Source organism: Falco naumanni, chromosome 24 (assembly GCF_017639655.2).
Source record: "Falco naumanni isolate bFalNau1 chromosome 24, bFalNau1.pat, whole genome shotgun sequence".
Classification (NCBI taxonomy): domain Eukaryota; kingdom Metazoa; phylum Chordata; class Aves; order Falconiformes; family Falconidae; genus Falco; species Falco naumanni.
Window position 1 is genome coordinate 141,009 of NC_054077.1, and position 23,909 is coordinate 164,917.

The 23,909-nt window shown below is 48.8% G+C and overlaps 1 protein-coding gene, 1 long non-coding RNA gene and 11 other non-coding genes across 15 annotated transcripts; 8 read left to right on the forward strand and 5 right to left on the reverse strand.

The window, feature by feature from the left end:
- The first annotated feature begins 879 nt into the window (after positions 1-879).
- Positions 880-7,996, forward strand: LOC121080248 (E3 ubiquitin-protein ligase TRIM39-like). The gene is made up of 6 exons (XM_040578099.1): positions 880-1,581; positions 2,482-2,577; positions 3,320-3,550; positions 4,251-4,273; positions 5,024-5,139; positions 5,708-7,996. Exons 1-6 carry the CDS (start codon positions 880-882, stop codon positions 6,220-6,222), a joined length of 1,683 nt encoding a protein of 560 aa, XP_040434033.1. The 3' UTR covers positions 6,223-7,996.
- Positions 7,997-8,072: 76 nt separating this feature from the next.
- Positions 8,073-8,144, forward strand: TRNAE-CUC. Its single transcript has one exon. It is a non-coding gene; the product is annotated as a tRNA-Glu (tRNA).
- An 815-nt stretch (positions 8,145-8,959) lies between these two features.
- Positions 8,960-9,032, reverse strand: TRNAV-CAC. Its single transcript has one exon. It is a non-coding gene; the product is annotated as a tRNA-Val (tRNA).
- Positions 9,033-9,419: 387 nt separating this feature from the next.
- Positions 9,420-9,527, reverse strand: TRNAL-CAA. The gene is made up of 2 exons: positions 9,490-9,527; positions 9,420-9,465 (listed from the first exon to the last, which is right to left on the reverse strand). It is a non-coding gene; the product is annotated as a tRNA-Leu (tRNA).
- A 207-nt stretch (positions 9,528-9,734) lies between these two features.
- Positions 9,735-9,807, reverse strand: TRNAK-CUU. The gene has a single exon. It is a non-coding gene; the product is annotated as a tRNA-Lys (tRNA).
- Positions 9,808-10,198: 391 nt separating this feature from the next.
- Positions 10,199-10,271, forward strand: TRNAV-CAC. Its single transcript has one exon. It is a non-coding gene; the product is annotated as a tRNA-Val (tRNA).
- A 506-nt stretch (positions 10,272-10,777) lies between these two features.
- On the reverse strand, positions 10,778-10,849 carry TRNAE-UUC. Its single transcript has one exon. It is a non-coding gene; the product is annotated as a tRNA-Glu (tRNA).
- A 548-nt stretch (positions 10,850-11,397) lies between these two features.
- TRNAV-AAC lies at positions 11,398-11,470 on the forward strand. Its single transcript has one exon. It is a non-coding gene; the product is annotated as a tRNA-Val (tRNA).
- Positions 11,471-12,188: 718 nt separating this feature from the next.
- Positions 12,189-12,261, forward strand: TRNAV-CAC. Its single transcript has one exon. It is a non-coding gene; the product is annotated as a tRNA-Val (tRNA).
- A 673-nt stretch (positions 12,262-12,934) lies between these two features.
- Positions 12,935-13,007, forward strand: TRNAV-AAC. Its single transcript has one exon. It is a non-coding gene; the product is annotated as a tRNA-Val (tRNA).
- Positions 13,008-15,311: 2,304 nt separating this feature from the next.
- Positions 15,312-15,383, forward strand: TRNAE-CUC. Its single transcript has one exon. It is a non-coding gene; the product is annotated as a tRNA-Glu (tRNA).
- Positions 15,384-15,688: 305 nt separating this feature from the next.
- Positions 15,689-15,761, forward strand: TRNAK-CUU. Its single transcript has one exon. It is a non-coding gene; the product is annotated as a tRNA-Lys (tRNA).
- On the reverse strand, positions 15,695-23,774 carry LOC121080281. 3 transcript variants are annotated; one of them, XR_005825314.1, is made up of 3 exons: positions 22,775-23,774; positions 22,155-22,293; positions 15,695-16,994 (listed from the first exon to the last, which is right to left on the reverse strand). It is a non-coding gene; the product is annotated as an uncharacterized LOC121080281 (long non-coding RNA). The 3 variants fall into 3 exon arrangements; XR_005825316.1 differs by lacking the exon at positions 15,695-16,994 and adding an exon at positions 18,483-21,564; XR_005825313.1 differs by lacking the exon at positions 15,695-16,994 and having other exon boundaries at positions 22,184-22,293; positions 22,775-23,431; positions 23,548-23,774.
- Between the last annotated feature and the right edge of the window lie 135 nt (positions 23,775-23,909).

Genomic DNA, 23,909 nt, shown 5'->3' on the forward strand with positions numbered 1-23,909 from the left:
TCATTGCTACAGCCCAAGGCCAGGGGCTTTGCAGGAAAACCAGAGGTGCTGAGGATTTAAAAAACTGATGATGCACAAAAAGCATCCAACTGACTGTGCAAGGTCAGCACAGCTGGAGGAAAGTGACGTTGCAAATTGAAAAGCAGCCATGGGAGGGGAGATTTCCATTGCTGAAAAGATTTTCCTGAAATGTCACCTTTTTTTCCCCAAAATGCAGTGGCTGAGGGCTGAAGGATACCCTCCTGCAGTGCAGTGGGATCTTGGATGAAGGAGAACTTGTTTCTGAGCAGATTGAGTGAGGGGTGCAGCTGGTCATGAAGTTATTTCGTTTACAGCGTGGAAGAAAATCCCTTCCTCTCTTTAACTGCAGGCAAGCTTGGAGCAAAAGGAAAATTAAAAATAAGAGGGTGCCATGGTAATTAGCTGCTGCTTGACTCCAGGCTCAGCCCTGAACCGTGGAAGAAATGACATCCTGTTTAAAAGGAGAATTGAAAGTAACGATAAAAGTATTTATAGATGCACATACACACGCAGAAGTGAGGATGCTGGTGGGCTGGTGGTGACGCCAGCAGTGGGGTGTGCTAAATAATAAAGAGCTGAAATGAGCAACGAAGGATGTGCCTCAGCGGTTTACCATGAAGAAAGGAGACTTATTTGTGACAGGGGGCTTGCTTAAGCTCCATCCCCATGGCCATGCCCTTCAATTAATAAATTTAATGCACATTTATTAATGACCAATGAAACCAGTGTGGCTTCTGAGTGCCAGACCCCATGGGGGAGGCTTGGGGCAGGGGCTTCTTCTCAGTTTGCCTGAGTATTTTTGGGGGGAAGAAGGGTGATACAAAAGCTGCAGGTGGATCTTGAACAAGCCGGGAAATTATGAAGGATGTTTATTTTCCATTTAACCTCTTTTCAACCCACCAGGATCCCTGTGGAAAAGGCGATTCTCCCTTCCCCTCTGCAGCTGCTCAGCACAGGGTTTTGCTCCACAGCCATCATAACCTGGAGAAAACCTCATTGCATCTTAGCAGTAAATCTCTTCCGCCGCTTGCTTTCACCTCCCTCGGGGCCCGAGACACCTGCAGGAAGGGGAACAGTCAGCAGGCAAGACCTGCTGGGGCGGAAAGCGAAAGCTACCCCGTCATCCTCGCCGCCAAGACCATGGCTGCAGACAGCCCTGCTGAAAGTTTCCGTGATGAAGCCTCCTGCTCTATCTGCCTGGGCTTCTTCCAAGACCCTGTCTCCATCCATTGTGGACACAACTTCTGCCGGGCGTGCATCACCCGCTGCTGGGAGGAAGCTGAGGAGAATTTCGCCTGCCCTCGGTGCAAAGAGACAGCCCCACAGAGGAACCTGAGACCCAACCGGGAGCTGGCAAAAATCATTGAGATAGCCAAGCAGTTGAGCTTGCAGGCAGCCAGAGGAGGGGCAGGGGGGGAGAGGCTGTGCGAGAAGCACCAGGAAGCTCTGAAACTCTTCTGTGAGGAGGATCAGACCCCCATCTGCCTGGTTTGCAGAGAGTCCCAGGCTCACCGGGTCCATGCCGTGGTCCCCATCGAGGAGGCTGCACAGGAGCATAAGGTGGGATGTGCGTGGCGTGGGGATCAGGGAGGAGGAGGGGACCAGGTCAGAGAACTGCCCTGTGGGTTCCTCTGCTTGCAGAAATCTGGATATCTGCCTTCTGCATCGTGGTTGGAGCATTGAATTACAGCGACCTCAACCCTACCTGCTCTGTGCACCCCCTCGTTTACATTGCTGGTCACCCTTTCTATCTTGAAGCTTCCATTCCTGCATCATAATGGTGTCCTCATATAAATCCTGTTGGAAAGGAGCCCAGGAGGTCATCTAACCCAAGCTCCTGCTCAAAGCAGGATCAGCTATGCTGTCTTGGACATTTGGGGCGCAGGACATGCTGCGTGTAGATGTACAGGACAGAATTTGGTCTTACGGTGCTGGTTTTTCCAACACGTCGGTGGTCTGGGCTCCAGTTCTCACTGGAGCTGTGTGATGTAACCTGGGTCTCACCGCACAAGGGTGATGGAGGGTATGGTCTCCTCACCATAAACTGGCTTGAGTGTCCCCTCCAGAATTTGAGAATGTGACCATAAGCACATTCCTGGGCAGCTGAAGTGAGTAAACAGCCTGAGGTTATAACTTCTGGGGCAGCTGAACCTGGGCAGATGCCAGCAGGGTGTCCCCAGCCATCTAAAGCTCCTTTTCTGCTGAGTTGGTCCTTTGCCCAAGTCTTCTCCAATCTATGCTGTGAATTTCACCCTGGTTGTTGGAGAAAGCAAGCTGTTCCGGCTGCCCTGCTCTGCCAGAAATCAGGGTTGACGAATTCCTAGAGCCAGATTATTGCGTTATTAAGCAAGGAAGAATTTGAGTTTGTAGGGGATAAACCTGTACAGCTGAGATGAGGGCAGAGGGCTAGACCAGCTAGAGGAAGAAAATGCGCCAACAAGTTGTTTCTTCTCCACTCAGGAGAAATTCCAGGCTCACGTGCAGATCCTGAGGGACAGGAGAGAAAAGCTGCTGGGGCTGAAGATGGCTGAAGAAAGGAAAAGCCTGGACTTCCTCGTAAGTGTCTGTCCCTGGGCGGCATTGGCTTTCTCCCTCTCCTTTTGGTTGTCCCTCTGGCCGTGACGACGTATGTGGAGACACAAGATGTGCCATGGCCAAAGATCACATTTCCACAGTCACTTGCACATGCACGGAACGTCCTCTCCACTGGGGTGAGGTCCGGGCACTGGTGACAGCCTGTCACTGGGGTAGATTAAAAACCGTTCCCTTTTCCCCCACGTTTCCTGCCTCTTGTATGCATTAGCAGGCTGGGAGCATGTGTTGGATTTTGCCGGGTTATTGCTGATCATCTTCTTCCCCAGCTTGCTCACAAGTGGGGCATGTTCCTAGATTCCCCCTATTAATGCACACAGAAAATGGGGTTCACCCAATTGCATCTTTTTGTCTTGTTTTCCCTTTCCCTGACGTCTTTTTTTCTGACTAATCTGTTTATGGTTTTATTTTGATATGGTTTATCTCTCCTTGTTGTTCTAAGGTCTGGAGCATTTCGGGTACAAAGATTGTAGTCCATGCAAAATGTCCCTTGCCAGCAACTTCAGCCTAGAAATGGCAAAAAAAAAACACCCTAACAAATAAAAAAAATTAATATCATATTAATTATTCTTCTGCTCTGCAATGGGCACCGGAACTTACGGCTGTGTTATGAGTCATCATGTCAGATCAGTTCTGTTGCAATTTTTCTTGACCATTTCTGTTCCCAGCCCTGCCTTTCCCTTGTGTGCATTGGTTCTTATTGCAGGAACAAGTGGAAACGGAGAGGCAGAAGGTTGTGTCTGAAGTCAAGGAGCTGCACCAGTTCGTGGAGGGACAGGAACGTCTCCTCTTGGACCGGCTGACAAAGCTGGACCAGGAGATTATGAGGAGACAGGAGGAGATCATCAACAGGCTTTTGGAGGAGGTCTCCTCCATTGGCAAGCAGATCTGTGAACTGGAGGAGATGTGTCAGCAGCCAGTGTGTGAATTCCTGCAGGTGAGACCCTCTGAAGACCACCAGCTTTGGACACCACCGGTGTCACCAGTCCAGGAGTCAAATTAGTTCTAAATACTCCTTTTAAAATTTTCTTTTAAAATGTATCTTTCAAAGCTTCTTTTTTTTTTCTTTTCTTTTTTTAAATTATTTTCTGCAATGATCACAACTGTCCACTTGAATATTTGAAATCAACCGCCGCCTCTTTAAATCACTATTTACATGGGTATGAGATTCATCCATCTGATTGAACGTGTCTACATACAAAACAATTGTCCAGGTTCCTTCACAGTGGAGAAACACTCAGGCACTCATCTCATCTTCATCCAAACCCATCACCTGCACCCACCTCCAGGCTCTAATTAACGCTTTTTTGAAACATTTAAACATGCTGAAGCAGTGGTGTGCATTAGAAGTAATAACACCTGTACTGGAAGAGTGGGGACGTGAAAGGTGGTGGGTGATGGCAGATAACTACGATGAGCTGCTCTTTAAGTGATGTTGCCATGAGCTCACCTAACTCCCCAGCAGACCTGCAAACGCTCTGCAGGCAGACCAGCGTGAAGGCACTCGTTTGAGACCCATAATTCAGACAGAGCAGTGCCTAGAGTACATCACCCCACGCTCCTGCGGTAGCTGCTTGTTGTTTACCATCATGACTTTGCTCTGACCTAATGCTCTATCTCTCATCTTTTCCTTGTAGGACAGCAGAAACATCTTGAGCAGGTTTGCAGCTCCTTTCATGCGTTCTTGTGATGTTAATGTTTATCTCTATGGTGGTGACACCGATGGACTCCGAAACCCCAACAACTTATGATCCCTGTATGCTAGGGACTGTAGAGACATATAGGACACAACTAGGACACTGCAAAAGGTCCAAGTAGGATGCTGAAGACCAGGGAAAGGTATCAGATGGGATGATGGTACCTCCAGCCTTGCTGCTGCTTTCTTCTCTATAGTCCATGCAAAACTACCTGCTCCTGAAGGGCTGAGCTTTCACTCCTTGCAAGCACACCAAAAATAGCAAGCCAGCAGCTAAAAATACACAGATGTTTAAATGCCAAGGAACGCATCCAGGTGGAAGGGAATCCAGTATGAACTTCCAGCCCTATAGCAGACCTTTTTCATGTCCTCTTTGGACACGGATCGAGAAGGTGGGTTATTGGAAAGACAAAAGCAAGCAAGGAAAGGCATTTTTTATTGCCTGTGGTTCCCCGTGATATAGGGTGCTACTGGTCATGAGAGAAAGCCTTTACTATCCAGGGACTCTTCACTGGTGTTTGGGAACAACATACTTACTGTGGGTCAACAAACTCTTCTCTGGGAGCTTATTAATGACTGCCTCGGGACCAAGCCTTTGCTTTAGTCCTACTATTACCTATTTCCTTCTAAGAGAATCCAGCTGAAAATTGATCAGTGCATAATGACAATTATGAGTGAAGGAAGCATTATTAGAAAAGTCTTCCTTCTTTCCAGGCTTGAGAAGGACAGTGCCCAGAAGCCAGCAGAGACATCACCTGAGCTGGGAGAGGAACCCACTGGTCTTCCTCAGAAAAATATTGCCCTCAAAGAGATGCTGATGAAATTTCAAGGTACAGAGCAACTGGGGTGGAGGAGGGTTTGAGAATGTGTAAGGAAGCTAGGTAGGAGTCCTGGTGGAATGCTGTGGAGGGAGACTCCCAACGCACCCTGCAGAGCTATAGCCACATTAGCATAGCCAGAAGTAATTGCTGTTGTTGATTACATGAGAGAGGGCATTCTTCCCTCCCGGCAGCGCTCTCTGGGGTGCTGAGTGATCTCACGAAGGCTCAGCGTCACGTTTGGGAATCACCTCTCTGAATGAGACCAAAGATGAAAATTGCAAATATTTCCACATGGGAAGTCATGAGACACCTGAGGATTTCTTCCCTCTTTTCAATGGCCGGGAGACTCCCAGCAAAAATGGAAAGCCTTACCTTTACTCTAAATCAAGTTCCCTTCATGCAGCTGTCTTTTCTACTATTCCAACCTTGCTCACAGGCATAAAACCATTCCTGCTCAGCTCCGGCAAACAAGGACTGAGAGCTGGAGCATCCCAAGGGGAAAGATGGGGAAAATGTGTCCGTAATGCCCTTGAGGAATAAGCTGCACTTGCAATGCTCATCTTCTCTCTATCCCCAGTAAGTCTGACATTGGATCCAGAGACAGCGCATCCCCGGCTGGTCCTGTCTGAGGATCGCAAGCGTGTGAGATGGGAAGACACCCGCCAACCTGTACCTGACAACCCCAAGCGCTTCGACTCATCTCGCTGTGTCTTGGGCTGTGAGGGTTTCAGCACGGGGAGGCATTACTGGGAGGTGGAGGTGGGCGATGGGGAAGCCTGGGCGGTTGGGGTGGCCAAGGAGTCAGTCAGGAGGAAAGGACGGATCAGCATCAACCCCAAGGTGGGGATCTGGGCGGTGGGGCAGTGTGGGAGCCAGTACCAGGCTCTCACCTCTCCTACCATCCCCATCTCCCTGATTGCTGCCCCCAAAGTGATTGGGGTTTACCTGGACTATGAGGCAGGGCGAGTGGCGTTTTTTGACTCCAATAATGAAGCACCAATCTTCACCTACCCCCTGACATCCTTTGCAGGGGAGCAAATCCTCCCTCTGCTCTGCCTGGGGAGGGGGTCCCAGTTCACACTCTCCCCCTGACCCAACCATGGGACAGCATCTGCTTGGGTGCCACTCTTGCCAGGGTCTAGGGAGATGGTACAGGGGTCATCACCCCAAAGATGGCTTTTGGGAGCACAAAGAATGTGCTACCTGGGATGGAAAATTCTCCTTTCTCCATCATTTTTGTCAGCAAGAAGCATCGGTTGGTCCAGAGCTTGTATGGGAGAGTGGCTGCTCTGCTCCCCAAAATAACATCTGTCATCGGACAGCTCTGCCAACAATGCCACCCTGGTGCATCCATGCCCATAAACCCCTTCCAAAAACCTCTCTGTTGGACGACAGGGATAGAGCTGAGCCTAGCACGCTGGTTCCCAGTTCCTCTCCCTCCGCCTTCCCTGACTGATCTTGCATTCCTGCTCTTTGCTGGACCCTTTCTTTGCCTCGCCGAGCTTTCAGTTGTGCAACTGAGCATAGATGCTGTGGATGACGATGCAGCAGCCTGGAGGACTCCATGATGACTTCTACTTTTATGTGGACAAGGTGGTAATAATCACAGGTGAGGCAGGCAAGACCTGATCTGGTGGAAGGGTGCTTCTGTCCCTGTGAGCTTGTGTTGGATCAGTGCTTGGTGCTGCATGATGTCCACACCACTGGGTGTTGTAAGGACTCACCTCTTCATATGCGTCCATCCAGGCTACGGTCCCTCCAGGGTCAGTGGAGAACGGTGGCAAATTGTAATTTATCTCACCTAGAAATGGCTCAATGAGTGGATGTAAGAGTATTTCCTTCTCCCCACTGATTACAGAGGGAGCCCAGATTAACTAGGTGGCATGGAGACATGCCCAAAACCAAGAGAAATAAATCTTCCCCAAGGCAGAGATGGCTTTAACCTCTTATTGAGCAACAGCTTTGGGCTGAGCTGTTGGATAATGAGTATTTAGGGGTGTAAGGAGGAACCTGAGAGGGATGGAGGGTGTTCACAGGAGCATTTCGTAATGGATGGAGTCAGTGTTTTCAGAAATCCAAACCACTTTGTAAGGATGTGCCTTTGATCGCTTGAAAAGCTTTGTTTGCCTCAGCTGCCAAATGCAAACTATGGAAATGAGAATAAGAAATTGCCTCCTTTGCAGCCTGGTGTGGTTATTTTGTCTGGCACTTCAAGGGCAGCGACTGGGAACCTCTGCAAAATCCCCAGCTGGGCAGAGCAAGGTCTTCTGTTAGTGATAAGTGCTCCTGCATCCCACGGTAGCACTTCTGCTTAAATTCCCAAGAGTTTCATAATTAGGAGCCAAATTCATAATTCATAATTCATAATTAGGAGCCAAAATGCATTTCAGCAGCTTGGCCTTAAATAGCAGCAGATGATTGAGGATGTTCTCACAGGCCTCCACACAGCCAGGTATATGCAAAACCCTTCTGGAAGCTGCCGCACACCCCACAATTTATTTTTTTTTTTTTTAATGCAAAGAACAGCTCTGCTTGTTTGCTTTGCATAGTCAGGAGAATCCACAGCACGAGCAGTACAGCCAGAGTGCAACAGCGAGGTGGTGCACCCCAGGGAGAGCACACCCAGGATGAGCAACTCCAAACTGGTTCCCAGTAATGAGCTGCATGCAAGGAGAGCAAGGGGTGGTCCTTGCTCCCTTTCCCTCCAAGAAACACCTGGATTTGGGTAAATCGGATCACGGGGTGGCCATCATTCCCTGAAGGGAAGCCACAGGGTGGCTGCTTGGGACAACCTTTCTGCATGAGCTGCATCGATGGGTGGATGAGGTGGAGTGCAGTGAGGACAGGGGAAAAGGACCGAAAATAAAAGGGAAACAGGTCAAAGAATTGCAAAGATTAGTCCTGGTTGCGATCCAGAGCTGTGCGAGGCTTCGCTTACGGCCTCCCTGGTGGTCTAGTGGTTAGGATTCGGCGCTCTCACCGCCGCGGCCCGGGTTCGATTCCCGGTCAGGGAAGATGCTTTTTCCCCCGACCAGACCGTGGGTTTTTTGTTTTTGAAAAACCCTTTTCTATTATAACAAGACCCTCCCCCCCCCCCCCGAAACATTCCTTACCGCCTCTTTTTGCTTCGATACCTCCTCATACGGGCACACCTCCCTCGGCGGGATGTCCCCCCTTTCACACCTGTTACAGGCATCCCTAAAGCCATTTGATAGCTTGTTGCAGCCCAGCCGCACCACTTTTATTTAGCAAGGGTATTGTTTATTTATGAGTATTATTTACTAAATAGACGTTTTCTTTAATATGGATAGTACCTAGGAGTATTTATCTGAACCATGCAAAAAACTGGGAGAAATTGGAAAGACAGGATTTTACGAAAAAAAAAAAAAAAGGGGGGGGGGAGGAATAATACTTAAAAAAAGGAATAGAATAAATAATAGAAAAGATAAATTAAAAAATAAGTAAAGGAATAAGTAGGAAAAGGAATAAGTGAAAAAAGGAATAAAAAAGGAATAAATTAAAAAGAAATAAATTAGAAAAGGAATAAATTAAAGAAGGAATAAATAAAAAAAACACCCCAAAACCCCCGGAAACCAGCTCGCCAGAACAAGGAAGGGAAAAAAGGAATAAATAGTAAAAAAGATAAATTAAAAAATAAGTAAAGGAATAAGTAGAAAAAGGAATAAGTGAAAAAAGGAATAAAAAAAGGGATAAATTAAAAAGAAATAAATTAGAAAAGCAATAAATTAAAGAAGGAATAAACAAAACAAACCACCCCAAAACCACGCAAAGCAGCTCGCCAGAACAAGGGGAAACAGGAAAAGATGGATGTTTCTGCCCGGTTTCGAACCGGGGACCTTTCGCGTGTGAGGCGAACGTGATAACCACTACACTACAGAAACTCCTGTTTTGCAGGCCCCTTTCTGCCCTCGCTGTGACTGCACCTGCCCGCACATTCCTCCCTGCACAAAGAGCTCCGAGACAGCCCAAACCCGCTGCTTTCAAGGGGCTGCTCCTAAACCCCCACCTTATTCTGGGGGGCTACGTGGCTAATTTCCAGAAAAGCTGGTTTCACCGCGGAAGTGTGCAAAAAAAAAATAATCCTGGACGCGGTAAAAAAAACCCCCAAAACTAGCCCTTCTGTAGTCTTCGTACTCCGTAAGTGGGTGAAAAGACCCGTCTGATGATTTTTGAGGGGTGATCACAGCGTTGGGCTGCTTTCAGGCCGGAGGGAGCAGCTCGAAGAGGAAAATGAATTTTTTCAGGAATGTGCCCAATAAAACGATACCTGTCAGGAGTGGGATTTGAACCCACGCCTCCACACGGAGACCAGAATACCCAACTGTAGGAAGGCAGAGCCTTGAGTCTGGCGCCTTAGACCACTCGGCCATCCTGACGGCGGCTAATTCTCGTTAAAAAGGGTGATATAGCGATACTAAAAAGTAAAGTGGGGTTTTTTTTGTGTGTGCGTATGTTTTTGGTGGGTTTAATTTTTGTGCGAAGGGAGGCGCTTGCAGTTGTTATCAGCGGGGGAGCACTGAAAAATCGGGAGTTATTTTCAACCGAGTCGCGCTAACTTGAGGGTTGGTTAAAAAAAACTCGGCCGCCCAACGTGGGGCTCGAACCCACGACCCTGAGATTAAGAGTCTCATGCTCTACCGACTGAGCTAGCCGGGCGCTTAGGAAGCTCTTTTCTGTCCTCGTTTTGGTGCGGGATTCGAGTGGTTCCATATCCTCTTCCCTGCCCACATTCTGGCTGAGAAGGTAGTGAAACGCCCCAGCAGAGAGATTTTTTTGGAAAGGCTGAAAAATCTCCTCACCCAGGGCCCCCGATGCAATTTTGGCAACATTTATGCAATTTTTTTTCATATTAAATTAAACGCTTCCCGCTCGGATAAATAATTAGCGACAGCAGCAAGGGGGGGGGGGGGGGGGGCGGAATTCCATGTAAATTCGGTGGAAAAGATTTTTTTTTTTCTTTACCCCCACACTTACTTTAATACCAAAAAGGGGTTAAGGATGGGGGTACAGGTGAAGTCTGGGGGCCCCCAGAATAAGGATGTGGAGGGTTTCTGTAGTGTAGCGGTTATCACGTTCGCCTCACACGCGAAAGGTCCCCGGTTCGAAACCGGGCAGAAACAATCGCAAATCTTTTTTGCTTTTAGTCCTGTCATTAAATTTGTGGAACAATATTCCCCTCATGTCTGGAATAGCTGCGCTTGGAAAAAAAAATCTTTATTTATAGCACAAGTTGCAGAAGGGGATTTATTTTAATCTGTACGTTAATAGTTTTATATGGGGACACAGTGACAAGTTGGGCAGGGGGTTCAGCACAGCCTGGAGCCTCACTCCATCGTGGAGGTATCACTGCTCCTGTCTCCTTTTTGGGTAGGAACATGCAGGAATCTGTTAAAGTGTCTGTGTCCCCAGAGATTCCCCCCGACAAAGGGAAAGGGAGCAGATAAAATGCTCTGATAGATTTAGTCCCACCTGACCATAGGATTATTCTTGCAGAAATAGTTCGTCAGCCTTATCTTACGTGGATTTGGAATTGTCTTTTACTTTCTAGGGAAAGGCAGAAATCTAGCAAAGATGAGAAGGCATTTATAAATTCAACTTAATTTTTTTAGAAAAATTTGATTATCTTTTCCCTGACCGGGAATCGAACCCGGGCCGCGGCGGTGAAAGCGCCGAATCCTAGCCACTAGACCACCAGGGACCTGATAAATACCCAAATTCTACCAATCTGATCTTTTATTTCGGCACATTTGGCTGTTCTGGAGTTGCTGCTTCTCATCACACCAACAGCAGCTGCTTTGCTTCGACAGCAAAACTAATAAAAATTAATAAACTTAATTAAACCCGACAAAAATATTTTTTAAAAAAGAGCAAAAGTAATTAAAACCATTGGTTTTCCCCCAAACCAGCTCTCCCTGATGGTCTAATGGCTAGGATCCCGTGCTGCCACCGCCGTGACCCCGTTCCGATTCCCGGTCAGGGAAAGTGTCTCCAGAAAAAAAGCTAATTCTTTAAAAACCCAACTTTTCTTCCTCGGCGGTCCTGCAGGACTTCTCTGTGTTGAGCCATGGCTCAAATAAACTTGTTCTTCTTTTTACCCTCGAGTGCGGGTGGCTACAAAAAATGCTCATTTTCTAATGGTGATGGCTAATTTGAGGTGAATTTCGCTAGAAAAGGAACTAGGAGAGGGTGGTAGAGACCTAGATCCATCCTGCGAGAGGTGGGTCACCCGCAGCGTCCTGCAGTCGGGTTTCTGTAGTGTAGTGGTTATCACGTTCGCCTAACACGCGAAAGGTCCCTGGTTCGAAACCAGGCAGAAACATCTAGTTTTGGGGCTTTTTTGGGGTATTTTTAAAGCATCTCCTTGGTTTTTCACTCATTCATAACCTTCAGCAAAACACTGCTTCCAAACTGCAGAGCAGCAGGGCTGCAAATTAAAAAGCGTGAAGAGCCGTCCCTGCTGTTGAAACCTTAATTTCTGTATTACAATGCACACTTTTATAGATAACTTTAAATAGATCTATAATATACGTCTAAATGCCTTGATTTTTCAAAAAAAAAAAAAGCATCAATATTCAGCAAAGGAACTGACTCCTTTTCTTCCTCCTGGGTTTTACTGTGGAGGAACCCAACCCAAACGCAGATTTGGTGAAATGCCTGATCAGGCTGTCTGGATGGTGTGGCAGAAACAAGTGTCTTGGGTTGGGGTTTTTTTTGTGTTTTCAGGAAAAAAGATGAGGCTGTTTCTGCCCAGTCGTGCGCCGAGGACCTTTTGTGTGTGAGGCGAATGTGCGACTGAGTGTGCAAACCCCTTGCAGGCAGCAGGACAGCTCCATGTTTCCGGGTGATGTTCCAGAAGCTGGAGAGCGACAGGCAGAGAAAATGGGTTCAGATGAAGTGGTTTTGGGGTCTGGGCTGAGGGGAGCAATACGGGAGAGGGGGTGCATTTGCCAGAGGGGTTTGAGGTGCCTGGGAGCACCCGCTGAGGGGAACGGGGCTCACCCTATTCCAGGTATGATGCAAAACGCTGCAGTCACCCCGTTTCTGTAGTGTAGTGGTTATCACGTTCGCCTCACACGCGAAAGGTCCCCGGTTCGAAACCGGGCAGAAACATCCCCTTTTTACGGTTTTTTCCCTCCCTATCTTGCAGCTATTAAAGGAGTTGGGTCATTCTGTGTGAAGATGGGTGACCACAGAGTGTCATTTAGCTCTGGTTTGGCCAGCTGGAGAAGGGACCATGGCCCTGCCCATCGCAAAGCAGTGGCTGGGGACTCCAACTCCTTCTTTGGGGTATCTGAGGAAGGCATTGTATGGTGCGTTTTCTCCCTGAAAAAGCAGTTTTAATCGGAGAATTCCCTCTGGGTGTCAAAAAGTATTATGTGTTGGGTTTCTCTCGGTTGTGTCCTTTGCTTTCACCACCCTCAGGAGATCATGAGACGTTTAAAAGACACGTAGAGGCTGTGCTTAGGGACACGGTTTAGTGATGAACTTTACAGTTCTGGGTTAACAATCGGACTTGATCTCAAAGGTCTTTTCCAACCTAAATGATTCCACAACTCTGTGATTCTGTGAAGAAAAGTGGCCTGGATGGGTGTTGGCAAAGGGAGAGAGATAAGCTTTTGTGGTTGTTGGTCTTGGAAGATGAGGTGAAAAACCCCAAAGAAGCAAAAGGAGGAAAAAAAGGGCAAATGGATGTAGGGAGCATCACCAGGAATGGGGAAAATTCGGTGGAACAACCTTTATTCCGGTTTTCCACAAATATGACCCCCCCCCTCCAAGAAGGCAGGTTTCTGTAGTGTAGTGGTTATCACATTCGCCTAACACGCGAAAGGTCCCTGGTTCGAAACCAGGCAGAAACACCCCTTTTTAAGGGTTTTTTCCCCCTTTTTTACCATTTTCCATCCCTCTCTGCAACTCGCTCATACAGGACACCCACGTGCTCTTTGAGATTTAATTTAGTGGTTATTTTGGGGTGGTTTTCAACCTGGGACCCGTGGAGAGGGTGGGATGACTTCTTCAGCCATGCACATCTTTTACATCTGTAATTTTAGACATTTGCTTTCCACATGGATAGAGAGGAAAAAATTGTATTTACACCCTGCTGCTTCATCAGATCTCTTCTTTTTTTTTTCCAACACCAGGCTAGATAGAGCTAAAGCAGACTCTGCTGTCACATCCTGAGCTCATGCAGAGGGGTATTGCTGTGCCTGTGGCAATCATCAGCCCTTCTTCCTAAAGTGGAAAGGCCAGCTGCCCAACTGAGGGCACTAATTAATGGCCCTGGACAGCCCCACCTGGGCCACCCTGCCCATGCCTGGGAGCTCTATTTAAGCTCAGTCCTGGAGAATTCAGCCCTTTTTGCAAGCTGCTTTAGAGGAGCATCTGTGTGTGGCCGTGGATACTGCTGATCCACCTCGTGGGCTGCATTCCCAGCTTGCCCTCAGCCCTGCCTCCTGCCCCACAGACTTCTCTGCTGCCCTCACTCAGATGTTGTAGGGCAAACCCTGAATAGAGAGCCCAGGATGGGAATTATCCAACTGGGGAGGTTATATACCAAGGGGGTAGAGTTCTTCTGCTGCGTGATGGTGAGCAACTTTGGTGCTGTCCCTACGTGATGTTGGTTTTGTTCCCGGGATGTTGCTGTTTCTTTGACTTAAGTATTGCTTAAATATTTTGTGGCTCTTCCTCTTGCATCTTTACTCCTCCATCCAGCTTGTCTCTAGCCCAGGTTGAGCTCCTTCCCGTGCTTGTCTCATGGCTTAGCTTTATTTCTGGATGTTGTACCCACAGAGGTAATTCCACTATCCTCAAAATCAAGAAACCAGTTTGTTCCTTTCCCTGCAAAAAAACATTTTGCACTCGTTCATCCCATGAATGAGCTGGGGGGGGGGGGGGGAGGGGCGGGAAGACTGTGTGGAGGGGGAGACTTTGCAGTCATGCATTCCTGCTTCTGGATGGAATTATTTGTTCTTGGGACATGACCTAGAATAGCAGCCAAATCTCAGGCTCCTCATTCAATTAACTCTCTGGAGCACAACCCACTGTCGTTAAATCTGGTCTTTCCCCTCCTTGATGCATCTGTGCTGACCTACATCACCACATAGCTTTTGTTAAAGCTCTTTGCTGTTCACATTCCCACTCTTCCAGAAACTCCCCTAAAGGACCTGGCAGGAGAAAGCTGCAACACTTTTTCTACTGAACTGTTCTCATCCTCCTCCCGTCTTATTTCTATTCTGTGTGTAGATATGTGCCAAAACAATGGGACCTGTAATGTGGCACATCAGGAGCTGAAGGGAGTCTCTTCTGAAAATGGAGAATTCCCTCAAAAATCAGGAGATCTGTGTGCAGTAGCTGGGGAAAGAGGCCTGTGTAACAACTGAACTGTGTTCAAACATGGGGAAAATGCCTAAAAATCAGTAAGTGGTCTGAAATTATCACGAATCTCAAGGATCAGACTGATCCCCTTGCAGCAACATCATCATCCACAGCTCTGCATATTTTCATAGAGCGACTGAGATGCCAGTAACCTGCTCTTTTTCACGCATTGTGCCCAAGAAATGGAGGAACTTGGGGCTTCTGGGGCGTTTTCAACCCAGCTGAACGCATTGAGATTGAATCCAGCAGCTGGAAAGTTGGGAAGACCTTCCAGTTCTGATGGGAGCAGACAACCAACCATGTGTTTGGGGACCAGGTGTCCCCAGGAGGAGGGGAAAAAAGGCATTTGGTGGCTGGTGACTTTCAGACTCCCAGGTGTTGGAGAAACCACCGAGAAGGGCTTGCTGCTGGATGGCAGCAGAAAATAAACACAAGAGGGGTGGGGGGGTGGGGGGGTGGGGGGGGTGGGGTGGGGGGGGGTGGGGGGGTGGGGGGGGTGGGGTGGGGGGGGGGTGGGGGGGTGGGGGGGGTGGGGTGGGGGGGGTGGGGGGGGTGGGGGGGGTGGGGTGGGGGGGGTGGGGGGGTGGGGGGGGGGTGGGGTGGGGGGGGGTGGGGGGGGTGGGGGGGGTGGGGTGGGGGGGGGTGGGGGGGTGGGGGGGGTGGGGTGGGGGCTGTCCTTTTTAGCTGCTAAAGGAAGGAAGAGGAAAACACCCTCCTGTGCACCAAGCGCAACCTTTTGTGCCCCCGCGTATCTGGTCTCACATTGGGGGAAAACACGTTATCGCGGTTCCCTGGTGGTCTAGTGGTTAGGATTCGGCGCTCTCACCGCCGCGGCCCGGGTTCGATTCCCGGTCAGGGAAGAGAGTTTTAATTTCTTTTTTTTTTTTTTTTACATTTCGCAGATTCAGCTGCGCGATGCAAAGCATCCCGCCTCCCCTCCCGCCCTCCCCCGCTGTCCGAGTGCTCCCGGACGTGGGTGCGGAGTCTGGTTGGGCACAGACCAAAGGGGACTTGGCGCTCCAGCAACCACGTCGGGAGAAAGAAAAGGGAGCTGCCGGCCTGGAGCTTTTCCTGCTGCGTTCTCTCTCCTGAGACGACCCCCCCCCCGGTCACCGCCTGCGTCTGGGATGATGCTGAGAAGCTGCCGTACAGCACTGCACGCAGCGCCCGGCTAGCTCAGTCGGTAGAGCATGAGACTCTTAATCTCAGGGTCGTGGGTTCGAGCCCCACGTTGGGCGTCTCTCTTTTCTTTTTTTTCTCCCCCTCGTAAAAATTTCAGGGATGTTTCCCACAGGGTGGATCACTAACTCCGAGAGAGGAGCTGTCTCCCAACAAATCCAGTGCCATCTGGTAGTCAGGGTGGCTTTCCTTTTTTTCGGAAAGGAGAAAAGTTGGCTCCTTCAATCTCTAGCACTCCAGAGTGATTTCTACTTGCCCCTGTCTCAAGCCCTAACATTACGTTATTTCTTGTTGCTTTGATGCAGTCTTTGAGCCATGTAAACCTCTCCAGATTGGAACTAGGTAATAAATTGGAGCAAATCCAACCGCAGGTACTCTCAGAGTGCCTGATAAGTCCCAGGAAATTCATGGTCTTCACTTTACAGCACATTTCTAAACACAAGGGAAAAAATATTTACTAACCTATTTTTTTGTGTTTAATGCCTTAGATTGAGAGTATCCCTTCTGGTTTAGACCAAAGCCTTTTGCTCCACAGCAGAGGATGCACCACATGTGAGAGCAAGGCGAACGCTGCTGTACAGCAGAGATAAAAACAAGCTGAGCTTTGGACTGGGAAAGTATTGCACTGTGCTTCTTTCCAGAGTTATCCGGAGCAGGATGTGTGTTGAATTCATACAAGGACCCAGCCCTCTGGGAACTTCTTCCACTTGCTCTTTGATTCTGGCTGCCTGGAGGAGCGGAGCTTGGCTTCATGCTCCAGAAAATGCAGGTATCATCTGTACTTCTGCTGTCAGCACAAGAACAGCTGCATAAACATCGTGTTGGGTTGGTACAGGTGAAGCCAAAGGACTTGGAAATAACTCGAGGCAGGTAGGCAGGTTTCTGAGAATCACATCCTAATTAAACATGTCATTACTTCAGGCCATAACCAGGCAGCTTCAACCCTCCAGAAAAAAGGTCTGACTGTGGGCACCAGGCTCTCTTATGACCCATATTTCTCCAGCATGTGTAGTCCATGGGTTGTGTTAGTTCTTGGAGCACTTGTTGTGTTGAGCAAGCATCCACCCGTGGGGCTTGTCAACTGGATTGACCTGTGTCCCGTCAAGGCCATGACACAAGCTGGTTTGCTCCATGAGAAATAACAGAAGAGTTCATGCAGCTCTGCCACCCATCTGTGTCTTAAAAGAAGCCAACCTCCTGGTCTGTAGGAGCCTTTGACTTGAAGGTGTGTGAAAAGATGCATTTTAGCTCTTCCAGGTCCCATGCCTGGAGTAGCTCAGCTGAGGGAAAGGCTGGATAAGAAAATCGAAACAAGAAAAATACAGCAATGAGGGGGGGGGACACAATAGGAAGTACTGAAAGTCTTTTTCTCTTCTGCAAAGTCCTGCTTGCTTAGGAGAAATGGGCTCCAGGATAAGGCGAAAGTTTCCCATCCCTTGATGCTTTTTTTTTTTTCCCTCTTCTCTGCTCCATGAAAAACCGCACCCAACGTGATGATTCAGTGTGATTAAACATGATGCTGAACGGGGAGGGGGATAGAGAAGGGAGATGGGAGGGTGTGCTTTTTGGCAGGACTCCTACGTGGGATAAGGCACATCCTTCTACCCTTGTTATTGGAGGAAAACCCAAATTAGCTGGTCTCAAAAGGGGACCGGTGAAGGTGCTGCCTTCACAAGCAGAGAAGTGCTATAGACTTACTCGTTTGTCTATAAAATCTGCCTCTTTGGGTCTTTCCTGCAGAGTTAACCCTGAGTTGACTTCAAAGTTGGGTGCTGGGATTGAAATGAGATTCAAGGGCCTGAGAGCCTGCAGGCTCGCCCATGCAATGAATGACGCCATGCCACGGAAGGTCTGCCTGGGCTCGAGGAGGAGCCGTGTTTACCCAGGTGCGAGCAGAAGCATTGTTCCCACCAAACAATATCCCCCACCCGCTCCAAGGTCATTCAGGTCCTGGGTCAGCCCAAGAGCAGGAGAGAAATAAAAGCAGCAGGGACACGTGGCTCGTGGATGCCTGGAGCTCAGAGGGAAAAGCAGAGTCTGGTAAGGGACCTTCTCTTGGGGTTTTGCTTTGGGACTTCCCTGTGTCTTCCTTCTGTGCTTGCATCCACTGGCACCATCCCAGCACACCCTCTTAAATCCCCCAGGAAAGAGCCTCCACTTGCTTGAATACCCCTTGTTTTATGCTCATAAAGTTGGGCCTTTTGCTAAATCAGCATCCAATTTATGCTTTCTGTGAGAAAAATAATGGAACTAGATAATTTTGGTTTCCTGGCTAGTTCAGTTGGTAGAGTATAAGACTCCTAGTGCCAGGGTTGGGCGTTCAAATATTTTTCCCCTTTATTTGCCTAAACCTGCCTGTTTCTGCGTACACGCAATTGCTGGTGCTGTGTCTAAGCAAGAGGTGGAAGCATCTTAGGAAATAAACAGATGTGTTGTTTTCCCTCATAAGATCATTTTATTCACTTGGAGATTTCTGCCTTGAATGCATGGCTGTAAAAATTGATAGAAGAAAAAAGACGGAATTGTCTGTATTTCAGCTTTTTAAGGTGCTGGAGGATTATCTAATAATGTGCTTCAAGTTCCTCTACTGGTTTTGCCCTAAAACAGAGATCAGAAACATCTGTGCTGCGAAGTTTTTGCCTGATTGGTTTCCTCCTGCTAGAAGGCTGATAACTGAGGAAACTCATTACAGGGATGAATAAACCGCATGAGCCATTCTCGTTCATAGGTAACCCTGCGCTGGGCTGAAGTGCAGCTGGAAGGTCAGGATCTGTCCCATTTCCCAAGATGAAGGTGCTCCTCATGGGGCTGACTCTTGCCTTGTGCATCGGAGTCGGTAAGTGGAGGGTTACAGTTAGATAGGATTTAATAAAGGGAATATCTGATGGCAGTTGGATGAGTCGTTCCAAGCTCTTGATGTCTGCAGCGTTGTCGCTGCGTGAGCTGGGTATCATCTACTCTGAGTCTACAGCCAGTGGCGAGAAATCTCCGCGACTGTTCTCATCATTGCTTGCATGAAAATTTTTCACTTCCCGGGAGAGCTATTGCACCCAAACAGACCTCCTCTGGGCCAGCACCTTCAGCGGCAGGTTGCTGGATCCTGGGCTGGATGTGCACCTGTTCTGCCCCAGAGAGCTGTTGTGATGGTCTTGCTGTGGATGAACCCCATTTCGTCTGGGTAAACCCCACCCCAAAGCCCACGTCCACATTCATGTAGTTTGGTTTGCTCACCAGAGGCTGTGTCTGCCTGCAGAGCTCTGCCCAGAAGTGTTTACTGTCCATCATTTCCCTCTCCTGACAGACGAAGGCTCCCGTTACCACGTCTGTCAGTGATGGTGATACTTGGTCCCTTCCCTGGTGGGCTCTACATCTTCTCTGGGGTCACCCCCATCTTATTGTAGGGGTGTTCGAAGCAAAAACCGCCCACGGCTCTGCAGAATGGAGCCTCGTGTTCATTGCCTCTTCTGTCTGCTGCAGTCCAGGCTCTTCAATGCAAAGTCTGCAAGTACAAGATCCCCTTCATCGGGTGTTTCCGCGGAGCGAATGAAACTACTTGTGAGCGGAGAGAGAAATGTGCCATCATTAAAACCTCCCTGGGTACGCAGAGGCAGGGGGGTGTCAAAACCGTGTGTTGCCTTTGGCTCAGCAGGGGTTGTCCTGGCCTTTGGAAAACTAGTTTGATTTGCAGAATGAATGAGGACGGGACAATGAACCCGATCAGGGGAAAGGGCTAACGCAAGGGGCCAGATTCCTTCTCTCAGTGGAGGCTGCACGATGTACGGTTAAAAAAAAAAAGGTCCTTTTTAAGCAAAGGAGAGACTCTTACTTGAAGAACCCACGTGAGCTTTGTCCGTATGCACGTGCCCCAGCGAGCTCTTTGTCCTAATTAAAGCAAGCAAGGTGTGACTTCGTTTGGCTGTGCTATTTAAGGGGCTGGTTTCCCACCTTTCCAAAGCCCACCACTGATTGTTTTGTTTTGTTTTAGTTTGGTGCTGCTTTCTTCTAAACCACGGTCCCCTCTCCCCACCACCTCTACAGGGAAGGTGACCCTTTATTACCAGCAAGGCTGCACCTCCGTGATGAACTGCGGCCGAGAACGGGCGTCTGACGCAGAGTCCCGCCTGACGTCCCGGTATTCCTGCTGCGAGACAGACCTCTGCAACGAGGAGTGGGATGAGGATCCCACGGACTAGCCTGCAGCGGGGGCAGGGCCAGGGCCGCTGATGTGGTCCAGCCGTTTCAACACTCTGAGTCCTCAGTTTAATCCTGAACCGTTATCCCCCTAAATTCGGATGGTTGGACCCGCTCTGTCTGCAGGGCTCCCCTACGTCTGGCCTGATTCTGTTTCAGCTCTAGCAATAAACCTGCAGGCTTATCACTGGCAGCCACATTTGGCTTGTGTGCATGTTTTCCTTCTCCGGACAGGCGCTCCTATTAACAGCTCTTCAGACTCAGCATTCCTGGTGGTCTGGAAGCAGCTTGTGGCCCTGAACATAATCCTGCTGCTAAAGCCCCAAGGGCAAACCAAGGTGCTTTCCCCTGGTTGCATCCCATTATACCCTACAGTGCAGTGCTGGGAAACTTGGCACCAAAGGTTGCAAAGGGAAGCATCAAGGAGCTGCTGGAAGCCAAGAGAAATAAAGAACATGTATATCTAATAGATATTAGGTATTTATATCACCTGTGCTAACCCAAAATTCCAGGCAACAGAAGCCAAGTCATCCATCTAGGGTAGACAACAAACGGTCCTTCAGGAGGTATCTGACTCCTGCTGTTGACTTTGGATGAAACTCAGAGGAACAGCTTGATCTGTTCAGGACACCCGTAGCTGCTGCCTGCAGCTCAAAGTCCCCGAAGAGGAGAAAGCAATGCATTACAGGCAGTTTTTAAATAAATGGACTTTTTTTTAGCATCACCCATATTTTTGAGGGCAAAACTTCTATGGCAGGAGAAGAAACCATGAGCGTAAAGTGTGGGAATCCTGTAGAGGTGCTGATTCTGTTGTTGTCACTGCCTGCTCTAAGAAAATGGATATTCTGGACTTTATTTCATCTTATTGCAGCAAAAGGGAGAGGAAAAAAGGAAAGAGGGGGGTTTATTTTGTCTGATGCATTTTCCGCTGGGAGGCTCAGTGCAGCAAGAAATTACTTAGCTAAATGACAGGTGGTATTTTTTAATGAGGATTAAAAAAAAATCCTGTTTACTCCACTGGGCAGCAGAGGGAAGGGATAGTCCTTTTCTTTATTACTTCCTGAAGAGTTTGTTTTGCTGAGGAACCGATAGCTGCAGCGGTTCCTGTGTGGCTTGGGGCTGTAGGGACTGCTGCTTGGTGTGGGTACAGGTATCTTCTGAAGCCAGGTTCAACTTCGAACCTGTTTCTGGAGTGAGGAGTTTGGAGGAGACCTATCCCAGCCCTGGGGCTGAGCCCAAATCTCTGTCCGTCCAGCCTCGCAGCTGGCTCCGGTTTTTGGGTGAGCAGCGGGACCTCCGGTGCAGGATGGTGATTGCTCACCCATGTCCTACCTGGAGGCACAGGCACAAGGGCTTGAATGTTCTTGGACTTGCCTAACATAGGACAGAATCCAAAGGGTGATCAATGGTTTGGCACCAACAGTTAGTCCGGCAAGAAACCACATTATTAGAGTTGCATTTTTTATCTTCCCTCTCCTCCCTGCTGTTTTGGGTGCCCCAGCCTCTCTTTAGCTGAACAAGCTTCCCATGGTAGGTAGGAGATGTCCTGCAGGAGATGTTTCTGCCCTTCTCTACAGGTGCTGCCCCAAATACGAGCTGGGAGGTGAATCGTTCATCGATGGCTTTGGAGGAGGGATGAAAAGCTTCACACTTTCCTGAGGCCCTACTCCTCTGGAAGCAGAAGTGAGGCATTAGAGAGGGTTAAAGGGCTGCAGAGAGGGTCTGGACTTGGAGACAGGTGGAGGGAGGTGCTGGAAATGTGATCCTGGCTCTGGGCAGGGAAAAGAGCTTTGGCACAGGGGGAGAGAGCAGAGCTGAAGAGGCTGGGGAGGAGGAGGAGGAGGGCAGGAGTTCGGTGGGTGCCCAGGATAGATGCAATGGGGGAGGGGAAGGAATGGTAAGTGAGATGCAGTGGGGGTGGACGGGTGACAGAGGGGACAAATGGGGCAACGAAGGCCTAGGAAGGAGCAGGAGCTTGAGCGGCACCAGAATGTCAGAGGTACCCAGGACTCAGGCTGGTTTCCTTCGTCAGAGCGCGGTGGAGCGACTGCCGCGGGCTACCTCCCGCTGGGACCCCTCGGCCACCAGGCTCGTCCCCCACCTGACCCCCACTAGCACCCTCCCGACGCCAAAGGTTGGGCGATTTGGGAGGATGCCCCTTTCCTACACCTCTGCTCCGAGGTACGCGGGGTCACCTGGGCTCACAGGGAGGGCAGTGGGATGCGCTCGTCTGTCTGTCCTGGGTTCCCCCCCGTACCCACCTTGTTCTCCTCCTGCTTCTCCCACCGGGCTGCCCATTGTTTCTGTTGAGGTGTCGCTCCCTTTCTTCGCTATTTATGCATCTCTGGATAGCTTATGGATTCCTCTCCAGCTCATACACCACCACCTCTTCCTTTCTCTCTGCAGATATGTGACGAAAAATGCATGCGTGAGATAGGAAAAACGTGCAGTTTGTGTTTATTTACAGATCAAGAGAAGTGGAAAGTGGAAGAGAAATCTATTTTCCTTCCATAGGGACCGATGTGCATGTGTATATATTTATCGCTGTATATGAGAAAGGGTGGGTAGGTAAAACTACACAGAGGTGGAGATGGTGGTCTGCAGAAAAATTCCTTTCCCATAGGGAGTTGTGTACATATAAATGGGTATAATTACATGTCTGGTGTATATATGTGTACATATATATGGACCTCCATATATATGAGTCTCTGAATATATACATATAAATATATATATATATTCTGCTTCTTGCCTGAGTCTTTTGTCCTGTTAATTCTGATCATAAACAGCGGGCCATAGCAAACGCCAGTACTTAGACTTTATTTTCCTCTGAGAAAATGAGGGATTCCTCTCCAAGCCCAGGGTTGTTTTTTAAACTGACCTGAAAAAGCTCATTTCCAGTCCCAAACGAGCGAGTCTGGATTAGCAGTAACCGCATGCATGAAGTCTGATGCTGCCGTTTAGCAGATGCTAGAAAATGCAAATGCCAGAAAAGTTTTCAAGTTACAGAAGTTCAGGTAGAGGATGGATACCCCTCCTCCGTGTGGCTTTTTTTCCCCAACTGCAAAGATATCGGGACGGATGCAACCTGTAATAGAAATCAGAAACCCTTTGCAAACCACGGGCATCAGCACGCCAAGGCTAGTTTTGCTAGTATAATTCCTGCAACGCAACCTCTGGGCTCGGGATTTGTCTCCCCTTAGCTCCCGATGTCTCCAAGGGAAAGATCTCGACTTGGATGTGTCAGATAACTGGGCTGACTCTGAAACCAGCATTTATGGTCTGTGTTCAAGTCCTCATTAGGAGAAGATGAATCAGTCTCCAGAAGTGCCTACATGTCTCTGTTGATGGTAATGTGACCTCCCCAAGTAACTAGATGACTGTCACTCACCTTTTATCTCCATAACCAGAGCTGTGATGAGCAGCTCAGGTGGAGACAACCTGACACGTTATAGACAAACTTCAGCCACGGAAGGTCCTCACATATTAATTACCATTCCCATTTAATGCAAGACCTCCAAAGCTGCACGCAATCTCCCTGGAAGACAAAAAGTATTTTCTGAGACGCAGGACCCCCATCCAGAGCTTAATCTTTATGGATTTGGGAAACCCACCCCCAGATCTTGATATGGACTTTGTGTCCTTGCGTATTACCTTTCTCCTGTTGCTTTTTATGGCCCCTGTTGAGCTCTGGAGCTCAACCAAGTCATTTGAGTCCCCAGTTGAAGCATTGAGGGTGAAATGGGTCTTTAACGAGAGCTCAGATGGTTGCTTGGATCAGAGCCTAGAGCAGCTGCCGAACACAAGCCTCAGGACTCAGATCTTGCACTTTGGCACATGATGAGCCAAAAGGCAATGACAGCCAGATCTGGTGGCTGTATCCCAAATGATTTCCCTTTTCCCACCTCCCTCCTTGAAGAAAAAAAAAAAGAGCCATGAGCCCAGGCTTTGTGGGGCAGCAGAGGGTAGGGATTATTCCTGCTTTCTTCTTCTTCCACCTACGTGTTGTCCCCTAA

Coding starts and splice junctions, on each gene's coding strand:
- LOC121080248 (XM_040578099.1), top strand. CDS start 880: ATGAAGGATGTTTATTTTCCATTTAACCTCTTTTCAACCCACCAGGAT. Junction 2,578..3,319: donor GGAAAAGCCTGGACTTCCTC/GTAAGTGTCTGT, acceptor TTCTTATTGCAG/GAACAAGTGGAAACGGAGAG. Junction 4,274..5,023: donor AGCAGAAACATCTTGAGCAG/GTTTGCAGCTCC, acceptor CCTTCTTTCCAG/GCTTGAGAAGGACAGTGCCC.